Source organism: Pongo pygmaeus, chromosome 7 (assembly GCF_028885625.2).
Source record: "Pongo pygmaeus isolate AG05252 chromosome 7, NHGRI_mPonPyg2-v2.0_pri, whole genome shotgun sequence".
NCBI lineage: Eukaryota > Metazoa > Chordata > Mammalia > Primates > Hominidae > Pongo > Pongo pygmaeus.
In genome coordinates, this window is record NC_072380.2 from 19,511,554 (window position 1) to 19,528,732 (window position 17,179).

At 40.3% G+C, this 17,179-nt stretch overlaps 1 protein-coding gene across 19 annotated transcripts in view; it reads right to left on the reverse strand.

The window, feature by feature from the left end:
• Nucleotides 1-17,179, reverse strand: part of CSGALNACT1 (chondroitin sulfate N-acetylgalactosaminyltransferase 1) — a 357,330-nt gene that overhangs the window by 19,987 nt on the left and 320,164 nt on the right. For all 19 annotated transcript variants that reach the window (XM_054498996.2, XM_063668565.1, XM_063668560.1 and 16 more), the window contains one exon: nucleotides 15,931-16,032. In XM_054498996.2, the coding sequence (XP_054354971.1) occupies nucleotides 15,931-16,032 (102 nt within the window). The remainder of the gene's footprint in view (nucleotides 1-15,930; nucleotides 16,033-17,179) is intronic.

Consider the following 17,179-nt stretch of genomic DNA (forward strand, 5'->3'; position numbering starts at 1 on the left):
TTTCGCAATGCTATCGCATGCACAGTGTTTCCCAGGGTGGCTGCCAGGTCATTATACTCAGCTAGGGGTCCGTCTGAGGATGAATAATGGTACAATTTTCCTTCGTGCTTCCTCAACCCAAAGCTTTTTTCCAATAAACCAGTGATCTGAAAGAACCCCTCCATCTCCTCTCTTGCCATCAGGAAGAGCCTCTGATAATTACCAAGCACCCTCTGCCAAGAAAGAGGACTGAACTGGAAAAACCATGAAAAAAATCAAGACAACTTCCTGTCTTTGCCAAACCTCCTGGGCCTAGAAGTGGGGCAGCCTCCTCATCTGAAACTTATCAGTACCGGCCATGTGGGCTCCAGAACAGGATATGACAAGATGAGGAGGAATTGGCTTCTTCAAGTAGTCAGACCCTTTATCAATGCCCCATATCCTCATTTTGAAGCAGTGCTCATTGAGCAGGGACTCCATCACTAGACTAGAGTGCCCCCTGCTCAACAGTGGATTGAAAGGCAGCAGAACCATTCAAACACAATGACTCATTTCAACTCAAATCACTGATGTGCCCCACACAGTGTGATGGTGTGGTTTGGGAAGGTCCACACCATGGCCATGAGGCTACAGCCCCCAAATGCAGACTATAGTGGTTCCCAGGCAGGCATGCTGCTTTATCCTCTGTCCTGCTTCCCCCCTTCCAAGTAACCAGCCAGGAGTAGATGATTACGATTGTGAAAGAAAAATAGAATCTTAGGACCCCAAACTCACCATGCCAAAAGGAGAATTAAGCTTGAAAACTGAGTCACCAAGACTTTTCTCCTGGCCAGGTGCAGTGGCTCATGCTTGTAATTCTAGCACTTTGGGAGGCCGAGACGGGCAGATCACTTGAGGTCAGGAGTTTGAGACTGGCCTGACCAACATGGTGAAACCCCGTTTCTATTAAAAATACAGAATTAGCCAGGCGTGGTGGTGGGCGCCTGTAATCCTCACTACTTGGGAGGCTGAGGCAGGATAATCGCTTGAATCTGGGAAATGGAGGTTGCTGTGAGCCGAGATCGTGCCATTGCGCTCTAACTTGGGCAACAGAGCTACATTCCATCTCAAAAACACAAACAAACCAAAAAACCATTTTCCTGCTGTTCACTGACAGTAGCTGTAACTTCACAACCCCGTGTCACAGTCTCATTTTCGTGACTCCCTCCTTTTACATGTGTTCGTTTTTTCGGATGTAAAATGTAGATTTACTGAGCATGAGGCAATGCAGAATCGATTTTTTCCTCTGTTCCCTCTTTTCACATGTAAAACAGAGAATTACTGAGGCTGATCAGAGCCTCACAAGAGTGGAAGCATCTACCTCACTGCCTGCTCTCCATCCCTTTGTTCCTCCTCCTCCTAGCCCTTTCCCCTTTAAATACCCAAGTGGACAAAGCCCCCTTTGGAAAAAGCAGAGGTTGCAGATGCTCCTGTGGTTTGTGATTTTCCTAGGCGCATCCTCAACCTTGGCTAAATAAAACTCGGATAGACTGAGCCTTCCCTCAGTCCCTTTTTGGTTTACATAACAGACAACTCACCAAGGTGTGGGCATGGCTGGGGCGTCCTATCTTCTCACTGTTCTCTTCCCCCAAATGCGCGCTCTGCATCTACTCCTGCGAACATCACTCAGTCTTTAAGGCCCATGTCAAGCAACACCACCCCTCCTGTGCCTCGCCACAAACTCATAGTGCACACTCTGAGCTCCCAACATTTGACCCAGCCCTGCCTCTGTCCCTCTGTGTCCTGGTGCCTTCAAGTGCCTTTGCTTGCACAGATCTGTATTAGTTGCTCTAGCAGACTCCACACGCTTCAAGGACAGCAATTGCCTTACTTTTTTTCTACCTTCAGAGATTATCCAGCACTGTGCAGTAAACGGCACACACACGGTGACCAATATCCACTGGAAGAATCAAGAGCTGAACAAATGGAAAACACAGGCACATTTCAGATCTGTCCTGAGCGGGGTGCTGCATGGAGATGCCTCCCTGCCAAAGAAAGCTCAGCCCACTCAGATGGGCACCAGAGAAACCCCTCCCTTGTGTATATACACCCACCTCCAACATCAGAAAGAGGCTGTGACCAATGGATTCGGAAGGACAGGCACAAACCCAAGCTTTTAAGAAGATGAAAAATATGTAAATAACAGAAAAGAGATGAGAAAAATACATTGCAATATGGTTCAAACTGTTGAAGTTACTCATACAAAGAAATATAATGTTTAGTGTTGCCTAAACAATGGCAAAGAAATGTGCATTTATTATGGTAGGATGGGGGCACTACATTTTATATTACATAATTTCCTGTTATGAAACAACGTGCAGTTCCACTAACATCACATGATTTGCTCATAATTATTTCTTCTTCTTTTCTTGAATTGTATTATCAACTGACAAAACTCTTCCATTTCCCACTCAATTCCCGTTTTTATATAATAAATCTGGTGCATGGAGACTCCTCTAAGTTAACACAGAGTCATTTTTATAGAGGTTATAATGACCTGACAAAGCTACTGTTTCTACCGGAGATTTAATTTCCCTAATTGACTTGCATATCCCAGAATTACTGGATTAAAAACGATAGATCTTCCTGTCTAATATGATTTACTCTAATATAGACTTTTTCCCCACAACTGCAAGGATAGTCTCTTAATGTAACGCTTCTCACAATAGCCTTTCACTTTAAAAAATCTTTAAAAATTTACATAGAAAACTAGTATTATATCCAATGTGTGATTTTAAATCTCACAGCTCTAAGTACTGAAATCACTTATGAGTTCTACTTCTTGAAGATATTGGAATGCAGTGAAGAATTTAAAGCTGAACATGTTATCATCCAATTTTTCATAGTAGGCACTTTAAATAATTAATTTAGAATTGCCTAGATTCTGAGCTTCTTTAAGCCTGTTTTAGCAAGTTTCTTTAGGAACTTCATTTTTGCCTTTCCATCGGTTCTAAAAGTTCATGTGAGCAAGAGGCACAGTTCATTAAGAAGAGCAAATGAACGTTTCTGAATCTCAGAATGGTCACAATGCAGGCATCAGCTGATTAGAATTCACCGTCTTCCAAGCTGCATCCTCAGATTGTCTTTTCTTGCTCACAATTTTGCATACAATTTTGTTTTGTTTTGTTTGCTTGTGTTTTAAATTGCGAAATCAAAGCCAGCTTTAGGAGGTACCAAACAAATTTGCAGATGCACAGAAAAATGGTGAGATTCAAACATCTGACATGACGCCTCCAGCATGGAGTTTCCTTAGAAAATTAGGGGCTAACGGCCAGGTGTGGTGGCTCATGCCTGTAATCCCAGCACTTTGGGGAGGCCAAGGCGGGCAGATCACGAGGTCAGGAGATCGAGACCATCCTGGCTAACATGGTGAAACCCTGTCTTTACTAAAAATCCAAAAAATTAGCCGGGCGTGGTGGCGGGCACCTGTAGTCCCAGCTACTTGGGAGGCTGAGGCAAAGGAATGGCGTGAACCCAGTGGGCGAAGCTTGCCGTTAGCCGAGATCGCGCCACTGCACTCCAGCCTGGGCAACACAGCAAGACTCCATTTAAAAAAAAAAAAAGAAAGAAAATTAGGGGGTGGCAATCTGAACACCATGCCAAGCCCTCATGCACCTTTGCCACAGGGAAGTGTGAGTGACTGTGTGCAAGGCAAGTGAGGAAGGGAAGCCTCCTTCCTAATCAGCGAATCTCCCGTGCCCCAGGTGAGGAAAGCAGTCTCATCGTAGGTGTAGGATAAGACACATAAAGAACCTGGGCAGAGGCTCAAGGTTGCTACCTTAGGAGGACACAATCCTTCCTCCTTCTCCTCTGGATCCCCTGCAGGTGGCCTCTATCCTCAGACTTAGCTCACTGCATGTGCCATTTCTCCTTGCTCTGTAAAGTCTGGATGGGTAATTCCCAGCTCCTGTCTTGCCCTGCACCCTGAGGCATGCATCCCTCCGTTTCCCACACAATATCCAAATGTAAACCAGCATCGGAGTCTGTATTAGTCTGTTTTCACACTGCTAATAAAGACATATCCAAGACTGGGTAATTTCTGAAGGAAAGAAGTTTAATTGCCTCACAGATCCATGTGGCTAGGGAGGCCTCACAATCACGGCGGAAGGCAGAAGAGGAGCAAAGTCACATCTTACATGGCGGCAGGTGAGAGATAATGAGAACCAAGCAAAAGAGGTCTCCCCTTGTAAAACCATCAGATCTCATGAGACTTATTCACTACCATGAGAAGAGTGTGGGGGAAAATGCCCCCATGATTAAATTCTCTCTCACCAGGTCCCTCCCACAACATGTAGGAATTATGGGAGCTACAGTTCAAGATGAGACTTGGGTGGGAACACAGCCAAACCATATCAGAGACTTTCCTCAAAAAGCCTGGGTAAGCTGCCCTACATAAGGACTGGCAAATAGTGGATACTGAGCTTTTACATCATTAAGTACGATGCTTCTTTTATGTCTTAAATAAACTACTATACAGCAGCACGTTCAATTTGGTTCCACAGACGAAAAGTATACCTGGCTCTGCAGAGGACACAAGGTGTTTAAGACATTGATTAGGACAAAACACCCTTCTCACATAAGACACGATGTGTGTGTGTGTGTGTCTCTGTGTGTGTATGTGTGTGTGTGTGTGTGTGTGTGCATGCTGTGTATTTATATGTATACTTCTTATTGAGTTAAAATTCACACAACATAAAATTTTAAAGTGTATAAATCAGTGTCATTTAGTACATTCACAATGTTGTAAATCGTCACCTCTTTCTAGTTACAAAATGTTTTCATCACCCCAAAAGGAAATCCTATACCCATGAAACAGTCACATCTAATCCCCTCATATCCCTAGCCCCTGGCAACTGTTAATGTACTTTCTGTCTTCATGAATTTATATATAAAGAATGTTTCCTATAAATGAGATTATACATTATCAACCTTTTTTGTTGTTGTTGTTGTTTTTCTTTTGAGACAGAGTCCTACTCTGTCACCCAGGCTGGAGTACAGTGGTACAATCTTGGCTCACCACAACCTCCACCTCCTGGTTTCAAGCGATTCTCCTGCCTCAGCCTCCCCAGTACCTGGGATTACAGGTGTGAGCCACCATGCCCGGCTAATTTTTATATTTTTAGTAGATATGGGGTTTCGCCATGTTGGCCAGGCTGGTCTCAAACTCCTGACCTCAGGTGATCTGCCTGCCTCAGCCTCCCAAAAGGCTGGGATAACAGGCGTGAGCCACTGCACCTGGCCATTATTGACCTTTTACATCTGGCTACTTTCATTTATCACAATGTTTTTGAGGTTCATCCCATTGTAGCATATATTAGTACTTCATTCTCTTTATGCCTGAATAATATTCCATTGTAAGGCTATGTTATATTTTGCTTTTCATTCATCAGCGGATGGATATTTGAGTTGTTTCTACCTTTTGGATATTGTGAATAATGCAGCTATGAACATTCATGTACAGTTATTTGTTTCAATACTTATTTTCTGTTCTTTTGGGTATATAATACCCGGGACCAGAACTGCTGAGCCAGATAATAATACTATGTTTAACCATGTAAGGAACTGCCACACTGTTTTCCACAGTGGCTGTACCATTTTTCATTCCCAAGAGCAATAGACAAGAGTTCCAATTTCTCTGCCTCCTCAGAGACACTTGTGATTGACTTGTGGATTACAGCCATCCTGGTGGGTGTGGTTTGCATTGTAGGTTTGATTTGCATTTTTCTAGTGACTAATGATGTTGACCATCTTGTCCTGTGCTTATTGGCCACTTATGTATTATCTTTGGAGAAATGTACATCCAAGTCTTTTGTTCATTTTTAAATTGAGTTATTTGTCTTTTTACTGTTAAATTCTCTCTCTAGTTATTGAATATAGACCCTTATCAGATTAAGATTTGCAAATATTTTATCCCATTATATAAGCTGTCTTTTCACTTTTATGGTAGCACCAAAGTTTTTAATTTTGATAAAGTTCAATTTATCTGCTTATTCTCTAGTTGCTAGGGTTTAAAAGTCACATCTAAGAAATCAGTGCCTAATCCAAGGTCATGAAGACTTATACCTGTGTTTTCTCTTAAAACTTTGATAAGTATAGCTCTTACATTTAAGTCTTTGATCTATTTTGACTTCAAGTTTTGTGTATATAGTGGATGTATACCTATCAACTACAGAAAGCAACTTTCATTCTCTGCACATGAATATCCAGTCATCCCAGAACCGTTCTTAAAAAGATGATTCTTTCCCCCATATGATGGTCTGGCACCCTTGTTAAAAATCAAATGACCACAAATGTATAGGTTTATTTCTGAACTCTGCTTTCCATCCATTGATCTATACGTATATTTTTATACTAGTAGCAAAGTCTTAACTACTATAATTTTATATTAAGTTTTGAAATTGAGACTATGAGTCCTCCAGTTTTAGTCTCTTAAGACTGTTCTGGCTATTTTGGGCCCTTGCATTTCCATGTGAATTTTAGAATCAGCTTGTCCATTTCTACAAGAAAGTAATCTTGGATTTTAATAGGGATTGTACTGAAACTATAGATCAATTGACTGAGTACTGTCATTTGAAGAATATTAATGAACATGGGATCTTTCCATTTATTTAGGCCTTCTTTAATTCCTTTCAAAGTTGTGTTGTAGTTTTCAGCATAAAATTCTTTCACTTTTTTATTATGTTCATTTCTATGTTTTTAAACCTTTTTTATATTACTATGAAAATTGTTTTCTTAATCTCATTTTCAGATTGTTTATTGCTCATGTATAGAAATACAATTAACCTTTGTATATTCATCTTGTACCTCACAACTTTACTGAATTTCTCATTAGCTCTAATAGTTTTGTGGATTCCTTGTAATTTTCTATAAAGAAGATTATATCATCTGTGAATAGCATTTACTTTTTCCTTTCCAATCTGGATGACTGTTATTTCTTTTCCTTGTCCAATTATCCTGGCTAGAACACCCAGTACAATATTGAACAGTGAAAGCAGACACCTTTGTCTTGGTCTTGATCTTATGGGGAGAACATTCAGTATTTCACCATTAAGTATGACATTTTTCATAGATGGTTTTTTGTATGTGTCCTTTATTAAGTTAAAGAAGTTCTCTTCTAGTCCTAGTTTGAGGATTTTTATCATAATAGGATGTTAGATTTTTAACAAATGCTTTTCCTATGCATATTGAGATGGCCATGTGATTTTTGTCCTTGAGTCTATTAATATGGCATATTTCATTGATTGTTGTATATTGAGCCAAACTTGCATTCCTGAAAAAAAATCACACTTAGTAATAGCATATAATGCCTTTTTTTATGTTGTTGGATTCAGTTTGCTAGTGTTTTGTTGAGGGTTTCGCATTTATATTCATAGGGATACTGGTCTATAGTTTTCTTTCCTTGTTCTGTCTTTGTCTGGTTAGGTTATCAGGGTAATGCTGGCCTCAAAGAATAAGTTGGAAAGTGTTCTCTCCTCTTCCAATTTTTTTGGAAGGGTTTTTGACACACTAGTGTTAATGTTAATTCTTTAAACACTTGGTAGAAATCAGCAGTGAAGCCTGGGCTTTTCTCTGTGGAGAGTTTTTTTTTTTTTTTAATTAAATCAATCCATTTGCTTGTTATAAGTCTAGTCAGATTTTCTATTCCTCTGTTCCCTCTCCATTCCTGTGCTGTTACTGTATTAATATTACATCTTTGTGCACTGTGTGCCCATCAACACAGATTTATAATTTTTTTGTATGAAGCTGTCTTTTAAATCAGCACAAAAAAAGAGTCAGAAACAAAAATACATTTATACTGTCTTTTATATTTGCCTATGTAGTTACTTCACTGGCAATCTTTATGTCTTCATGTGGATTTGTCTAGTGTCCTTTCATGTCCGCCCCAAGGACTCCTCTTAGTATTTCATATAGGGCATGTTTATTAGTGATGAAGTCTCTTCATTTGTTTATCTGGGAATGTCCTAATTTTGCCTTCATTTGTACGGAATGGTTTTGCTGATAATAGAATTATTAGTTGAAGTCTTTTTCTCACTTTGAATATGTTATCCCACTTTCTGGCCTCCATTGTTTCTGATGAGAATTCAGCTATTAATCTTATCAAGGATCCACTGTACTGGATGAGTTGCTTGTCTTTCTCTTTGAATTTCAAAAATGTGATTATAAGTTTAATGTGGATTTCTATGAATTTATTCTATTTGGAGTTAAGATTATTAGACATGTAGATTAATGTTTTCCATCAAATTTGAGAAATTTTTAGCCATTATTTCTTCAAATATTTTTAGGTGCCCTTCTCTATCCCCTTCTTGACTCCCATTATTCATATGTTTGCACGCTTGATGGTATCCCATGAATCTCAGGTTTGTTCATTTTCTTCATTCTTTTTTCTGTTTCTTCTGAGACTGAGTCATTGCAGTTGGCTTATCTTGAAGTTTGCCAATTATTTCTTCTGCTTCTTCAAACCTGCTGTTAAGCCTCCTCTGCCTTATTAATTTTTCATTTTTGTTATTGTAGTTTTCAACACTACAATTTCTATTTGGTTCTTTTAAATAGTTTCTACTTCCTTGTTGATATTCTGTATTTAGTATAACATGTTTTTCATATACTTCAGTTCTTTAAATGTGTTTTTTTTTTACTTTTGTGAACATACTTAATATAACTGATTACAAATTTTTGTCTATTAAGTCAAACATCTAAGCTTCTTCAAGGACAAGTTCTAATGATCGATTTTTTTTTCTCATGCATGAGCCTTAGTTTGTTCACATGCCTCATAATTTTTGCTAAAATTGAACATTTAAAAAAATGTATTATGGTAAGGCTAGAAATTAGAATCTCCTCCTTCTCCCAGGATTTTTGTTGTTTGTTTAGTGACTTTTCTGAACGAATTCTGTAAAGTCTCAATTCTTTGTTGTGTGACCACTTAATGGTCAGCTAATGAGTGGACAACAATTTCCTTAAATGACTGGAACCAGTAAGTCTCTCTGATTTTGCTGAGGGATTCTGTTTGCATATTGGGATACATCTTCAACACCCAGCCAGGCAATCAATGACTTATTTATCCTTTACTTCTTGCTTCCACAGAGCCTGAAGCTCAGCCACAAGTGGGAGCTTAGGACATACTTGGGTTTTAAGTAGGAGCATAGCCCTAGGGAGGTACATGGTCCTTAGGTTTTCAGGAATGTCCTGGAGATTTTCAAAGGCCCTATGAATATCTAATCTCCCAGATTTTCCTTTTAAGCTTTCTGATTAGTCTATTTTTTGCCCCAACTCTTAACCACTGCCTCAGGCAGCCACAAAGTTAAACACTTCCTATAATTGTTTCAGACAAATGCTCTCCCTGAAGAAAATACTTTCTGCATTGGGAGAGCTCTGAGTCAGGTCAAATAAAGACAACCTTGTGAGTGGTGTCTTCCAAGGAACCTCCAGACAGTTCAAATAGTGACAACTCTCTGGTTGTAATGCTTTAAAGCAAGCTTGTCCAACCCATGTGGCCCAGGAAAGCTTTGAATGCAGCCCAACACAACTTCATAAACTTTCTTTAAACATTATGAGATTTTATTTTTAGCTCTTCAGGTATCAATATTAGTATATTTTATGTGTGACCCAATACAATTCTTCTTCTTTCAATGTGGCCCAGAGAAGCCAAAAGATTGGACACCCCTGCTTTAAAGGATCTCTAACCCTATTTTGTTCCACCATTGGCTGCCAGGTTGTGGTGATCACTGTGCTTGTGGGCTGTTGGATTTCCAGGTTACCAGAGAGCTGGAGTTGGGGATGGGAATACGGCAAGTTAAACCTCCAGAAAGCTCCCTTTCACATCAAAATTCATCCATGTTTCTTGGATAAATGCTCTCCAGATTGTTGCAAACTTTGGTTAATTTCTAGAGTTCTGAGAAAAGTGATTCTATTTTTTTCCAATTTTCTTACTGCTTTTGTGGAGAGGAGTGTTTGCAAAGGCCTTTACTCCATTTTCACTGCTCTGACTCTACTTTTTTTTTTTTTTTTTTTTGAGACAGAGTCTCGCTCTGTTGCCCAGGCTGGAGTTCAGTGGCGCAATCTCTGCTCACTGCAAGCTCTGCCTCCCGGATTCACGCCATTCTCCTGCCTCAGCCTCCTGAGTAGCTGGGACTACAGACACCTGCCACCACGCCTGGCTAATTTTTTGTATTTTTGGTAAAGACAGGGTTTCACTGTGTTAGCCAGGATAGTCTCGATCTCCTGACCTCGTGATCCACCCGCCTCAGCCTCCCAAAGTGCTGGGATTACAGGTGTGAGCCACCACTCCCGGCCGACTCTTCTTCTTTTAAACAGTGCATTCTATTCCACTGCATGTACTGATATCATTTAATTGTTTTTCATAATATATTTTCCCCACATTTTTATTTGGACAAATTCTAAACCTTCAGAAAAGCTATAAGAATAGTATAATAAGTGCCCACATACCCCTGGCTAGTCACTAAGTGTGTTAACATTTTACCATATTTGCTTTTTCTCTCTCTGAAAGATGTGAGAGTTAGTTTCGGACATCATGACAACTTCACCCTTGAAGACATGTATCTCCCAAGAAGCAAGATACTCTCCTGGTTCATTAGAAAAATACAATAATCATACTCACGAAATTAATATTTTTACAGTATTATAACTTATATGGCATATTCAAATCCCCAGTAAACAATTCAGAATGTAGGCACATCTCCACAAAGTGTTGGCACACCAAGTAGAATCACGCTTAGCACAGACTCTGGCAAATGCCAGGTGAGATGGTCAGAGGCCTGAGATACTGCCTTCATCTGCAAGGTGTTACTCCCTGCCCCTGTTTCCCAGGGTCTGAGACTAATTATCTGCTTGGGAGGGATCTACTGTACAGCTTATTTCATTTTAGCAAATGAGATGCTTATCTAAAAATCCTTGTTTAAGAAAAAAAAAAAAAGCAAATCAACAATGCTGCTCAAATATCTGAAAATGAACAAACAAAAAACCTGGAACAAACCATTTCCCCCAGAAAAAATCTTCCTGGGGGTATCTGTCAAATCATTTCAAAGAGGTGTGAAATGCTGACACAAACATTGCAAGGTAGGTCCCTGATAACGACAACAACCCTCTTCTAGCATCACATACACTCTCTGGCAGGGCGGTGTCTCATTTCTAGCATCTCAATCTCAGAGATGATTCCTCTGAAGGATGCTTTGATGTCCTTGTTACTGGGCAAAGATGAACTTGCAATATAGTAAATGTCAACTTACTATGTGGTAAATGCCAATTCATCTACCAGTTACATTAAAATAATTTTTTGGCCAGGCGTGGTGGCTCACACCTGTAATCCCAAGACTTTGGGAGGCCGAGGTGGGCAGATCACAAGGTCAAGAGATCGAGACCATCCTGGCCAACTTGGTGAAACCCCACCTCTACTAAAAATACAAAAATTAGCTGGGTGCGGTGGTGTGTGCCTATAGTTCCAGCTACTTGGGAGGCTGAGGAAGGAGAATTGCTTGAACCCAAGAGGTGGAGGTTGCAGTGAGCCGAGTTTGTGCCACTGCACTTCAGCCTGGTGAAAAAGTGAGACTCTGTCTCAAAAAAAGAAAAAAAAATTCCCATTACATAGCTCCAAGCAAGTATCTAAAGCAGCATTTCTTACAGTATGATCCGTGAACCACCCACATCAGCATCACATGTGGAACTAGTTCAGTGACGATTCCTAGGCTTCATCTCAGGCCCATTGATTCAGGATTTCTAGGCCTGGGTCCCAGGAATCTGCATTTTTAAAAGCACCACAGGTTATTCCAAAGCATGTTTATATTGAAGAACCACTGAGCTCATCTGAGATTAACTGAAGCTTAGAAAAATCTACAGAATAAGAATCAGATATTGAGAACCTATTTGTATTTCTGTCTATGTTAGCAGCTTTTAAACATTTTGACCATGATCCTTATAAAGGAATATATTACACGTCCTGATGCAGCACACACACACATACACACACACACATTGAAATTAAACTTTCATGAAAGAATATTTATCCTTACTACTTGTGATTCACTCTGATATTTTCTATCCTATTCTACTTCACTTTTTAAAAATTGGACATAAGCGACAAAATTGATTTCACAACCCTCTAATAAATCACAAACTGTTGTTTGCAGAACACTGATCTATAGCGATCAACTGAAATGTAAAGCTCAACTGACTAAGAATAAACCAGGGAGACAGAGTGTAAAATATTGCATACTGGTTACTAAACAAGATTTTAAAAAATATATTAAAGTACATGCATTTAGCTGGATTTAAAACAGCTTAATCACAATACTGATTTCCAAATAACATAAATTTCATTTAGTGTGACTATAAATCTTACTACTTTCAACTAACAACTATGGGTTTTAGGAGCGAGCATATTAGAGTGAACAGGTGGTGGTATGCTAACACCGTGAGTCTAGAACTTAACAGGAGGCTCTGATTCTGGCTCTCCCATCTGGCAGGGATCACAGCCTGAGTAACTACCTCATTAAGCCTCAGTTTCTTTATCTGTGAAGTAGGGCCCAAAACTGTCTATCTTATCAGGTAATGAATATTAAATACTATAATTTATGCAAGTTACATTATTCAGAAATAAGATGCCTCTGAACAACAGCTTTATCACCTTAAAAATAATTTTAAAATTTAGCTTTAAAATAAGCTAAATTTAAAATGTTTAAATAAAGCTTATTAAATATAAGCTTATATACAGATTACTATGGGAGGCTGGGTGTAGAGGATCACACCCATAATCCCAGAACTTTGGGAGGATGAGGCAAGGCCAGGGGTTTGAAACCAGCCTGGGCAACATAGGGAGACACTGGCTCTACAAAAAATATATATAAAAATTAGCCAGGCATGCTGGCACATGCTTGTAGTCCCAGCTACTAAGGAGGCTAAGTTGGGAAGACCACGTGAGCCCAGGAGTTGGAGGCTGCAGTGAGGTATGATCACACCACTGCACTCTAGTCTGGGTGACAGAGCAAGACCTTGTCTCAAAAATAAACAAAATACATTACTATGTGCACAAATTTACTATGTAGCTGGCATTATTTTTCTTTTGATGAAGAAACCTTGAACATTTTCTCTGTATGGTGTTGTGCTAAGTGCTGGAATTAAGGAGTCATGAGACACAGTACCACTTATTGAGCAGGTTATAATCTAGTTGCAAACTTAGGACAACGGGAAGAAATGTAAATCATCAAATCACGCACCAAGTGCCAGATTTACAGGTGCAAGAAAGTGAGTATAGTTGGAATTCAGAGAGGAAAGGACTGGGAGTCAGAAAGAGCTCCAGAGGTGGGAACTTAGGTGGGGAGTGATGGGGGTTGAGGTTTGAGTTAACGAAAAGAAGGGTGGAAGGAACTCCCAAAAGAAGAGAATAATGGGAGTGAAGACAAAGATCAAATTCTGCTCCCAGTTTGGCTAGGGAGCAGTAAGTCGTAAAGACAGGATTAGAAGCAACAGCCCATCTGGGGACCAGGCTAAGGCAGTGAGGGAGGTAGGAAGATTGATCTGGAAGGTAGAGTGTGGTACGGTAGTGTGAAATCAACTCAGGCTGGCTGCAGAGGTCTGGGCATTCCTAGGAGAGGTGGCCTGACCAGCAACACCATAAGAGAGGGCAGGACATGGCCCAAAGCATCGGTGACATCAACACTACAGATATCACTGGTTAACAGAATGAGGAGATCAACACCAAAAAATTATTTATTTTATTCCCTATGCAACTAGTCAGCCAGGTATAGGTATAGGTATATACATATAAAACTAATACATATACCAGGTATAGGTATATACATACACAATTTAAGAAGTTCAGGTTAATTTTGCCAAAGTTTACGTAGCCTACTTTAAACACCAACCAAACTGGTCTCTAGCATGAAGTGAACTGGGTAGATTGATGACTAGATGTTTGCCAAAGCTTGAGGCAAACCATCTCTACCACTCAAATGATTTTACTTTTCTTACTCAGATTCTATGCATTCTTTGCTCACCAAGCTACCTTCTGGTTGAGAATTCAGCTTGCCAGGTAATTTGATATGGAGAAGAATGTATTGATAAAGGTATAGCCTTAAGCATTCCAGTCACTACAAGGGGTCTAAACTGTCCTTCTACTTATCCATGGGACTCATGTAAATGTGGTTACGCATAACCCTCAGCAAATGCCTGGTCATTCTTTGATGTGCTGGAAATCTGCCATACCCAGTAGGAAGGAGGCTGTCAAGCCTAGCTGCACTTCAGAGTCACCTGGGGAGCTGCTTAAAAATCTCTTGGGGTGGGGCAGCCAGCTGGCTGCAGTTAAGGGAACAGCTCCCAAGTGGACTACCACCTTCTGGTACAATTGTTCTCAATTGTGGCTTCACATTAGAATCATCCGGGAAAGTTTAAAGAACCTACGTCTAGGAATTGACATTGACAGAGACGTTAAAACCTACCCACTGGGCAGAGGATATGAATTTATATCATTCATGTTCTTCGTTTCTAAGCAGAGGTGAGAACATTTGTAATGTACTGGAGTCGAGGAGTTTCTATGTCACTTGCATTTAGGATATTCAATTATTTTATTCTATTTGATCTTAGACACAGGCCATAGCTTTAAGTTGTTGCTGGTTTTAAACTCTTAACAACTCATTATTGCTTTAGAGCAGGGATGGGCACAATTTGTCTGTAAAGAGCCAGACAGTAAACAGTTTAGGCTTTGCGAGTCTCACAGTCTTTGTGGTGACTACTCAGCTGCACAGCTGTAGACAAAGGCAGCCACAAATATGTAAACAAATGGGTATGCCTGCATTCCAATAAAACGTTATTTACAAAGACAGGTGCAACACAAAATTTGGCCAGGGAGCTATAGTTTGCTGATTTCCTGCTTAAGAATGCTTGAATAATTATAACTAGCATTCAGATCTTGGGCCCATTAATACAAAACTAGTAACAAAGCATAAAAATAAAAAGTACACTCAGTCTTAGAATCTTACCCTTCGACTATCATTCTATTACCATTTACCAGAAACTCAAAACAGAGGGCACTGTTTATATCTAAATCATATGGATCTACTCAGACTATGTCTGCCCCTGAGTACCACTGGCCATACTCAAAGCTTCACTTGCACAGAAACCACCCACCTGATTACTCAAATCACCCCCTTGCAAACCTCCAGGGCAAACTACAGGCCAGTGTGCAGTGCCATTCTGGCTTACTTACTGGTAGAAGATGCTATGGGGATTACTTATTCATTTATTTTTATAGGGAAAAAATCCATTTATGCTGCTTTTGAATACATTTATTCCCCATGCAATTGATCAACTAGGTATAAATGTACAACTGGAGGTCTCAAGTTTTTGGTTAAATCATTTGTATTCAACTGAGTAAGTTTGATCAAGAATCCTGCCTTGGCCACCACTTCTGGTTTCCCCTGAATGTCTCAAAATACTTAACAAATGAAAGCCCAAAGGGTGAGACTGTCTGCTAAGTGGATGAGATCTGAGCATAGACTTCACTCTTAGCCTCTGAAGTTGTGGCTGAGACGGAGCTCACTGTACAGCTGTGCTCTCCCTAATTCCTACTCTGCAACATAAAGAAGTCCCCGCATCTATGGTGCTAAAAATGATGACATCCAGTTATATGGAAGCTCAAAGAAGCCCACACTCCCCTCACCCTTGCTGTGCGCAGTTTATCTCCAATGTCAAAGTCATCACCCATGCACATTGAAAACCAGTGTCAGACAGGGTAGTCTCCTGGGGAAGAGGAGTGCAGATGTTTCCCTGCACACAGCCAGCAATCAATCCATCCCAGTTCACCCACAGTGTAAAGGAAAATAAAACTAAGCAGAAGTTTCAGCCTTGGATGTGTGCTTCTGAGCTCAGTTACCAGGACTCCTTATGACGGCTCTGTATTGTACTCACTTGGAAGTGTTTTCAAGTATTCCTTTGACTTCATTTATTTCTTCTTTCCCGAAGTAAACAACAGTGAGATGGACTCTCCCATCCTGCTCAATGCACATCTCCCTGGAAAACAAAACACATGCATGTCTAGTGCCTGTTTTCACACTGACAGGCACGGCACAAACAAATACCTTTTCGTAAAGTGCAAAAGGGTCTTGAAGGAAACTAGGTAAACTTCCAGGAGAGCCGAGATGGGAATCCAGGACCTTTCTGGTTGGCCATTCCAACTATCTGTATTTGTATTTATCTTATCGGGACAACAAGGAAATTTAAATACGCAGTAAATCAAAACTCAGATGCAAGGCACCTCAGGTCCAATCTGCCACAGGCCTAGCCCACCGGGTCCAGACAGTGTCATGGAAATGGGTCCCTTGTTCTTATTCCATAAAAAGACTATGAAGTACGAAAGATGAGAAAGCTAACGTCCAGAGAGGATGAGACTAGAATCCTTGCCCATGACTCTCTTTTCTTGTGTGGGCCAATCACAGAGTCTTAAAGACTGAAATGAGCAAAGGTCAAAAGTCATTCTCTTGTTTAGGACTCTAGAGTGCCTTGGAAGCACCCAATGTTATGACTATCTGAGGAAATGGCAAGGCAGAACAGTCACTGAAGTTCACCCTTTCCAAGCGGATATCATCACCTTCACCATGTCCCCATTTCTTCTCTCCATGACTCTAATGATCCCAGGCACGAAGCACCTCACATTCCAGCTTTCTGACAAAACCACCATTCGGCCATACCCTCCTGGGGCCAGATATCTAGCTCTGGCCTGGTCCTGACCTGCTTTCCCACATTAGCTATTTGTGTTTTGCCCATGTCCTGTCCTCTCAAGAGAAAGCACTAGCTAATCTGGGACGGTCCTCTGCTGAGGGTTTAGTTCATTTATGTATATCTGTATGTATGTAAATGCAGGTATGTATGTGTAAATGTGTATATATGTGCATGTAAATGTATGTATGTGTAGATACGTAAATATATGCATGTGCGTAGATCAGTTTATGTACACATATATGCATATATTATGTACATATGTGTACAGTTTCCCCTCAGTATCTGTATTAGTCTGTTCTCATGCTGCTAACAAAGACATACTCAAGACTGGGTCATTTATAAAGGAAAGAGGTTTAATGGACTCACAGTTCCACATGGATGGGGAGGTCTCACAATCATAGCAGAAGGCAAAGGAGGATCAAAGGCACATCTTACATGG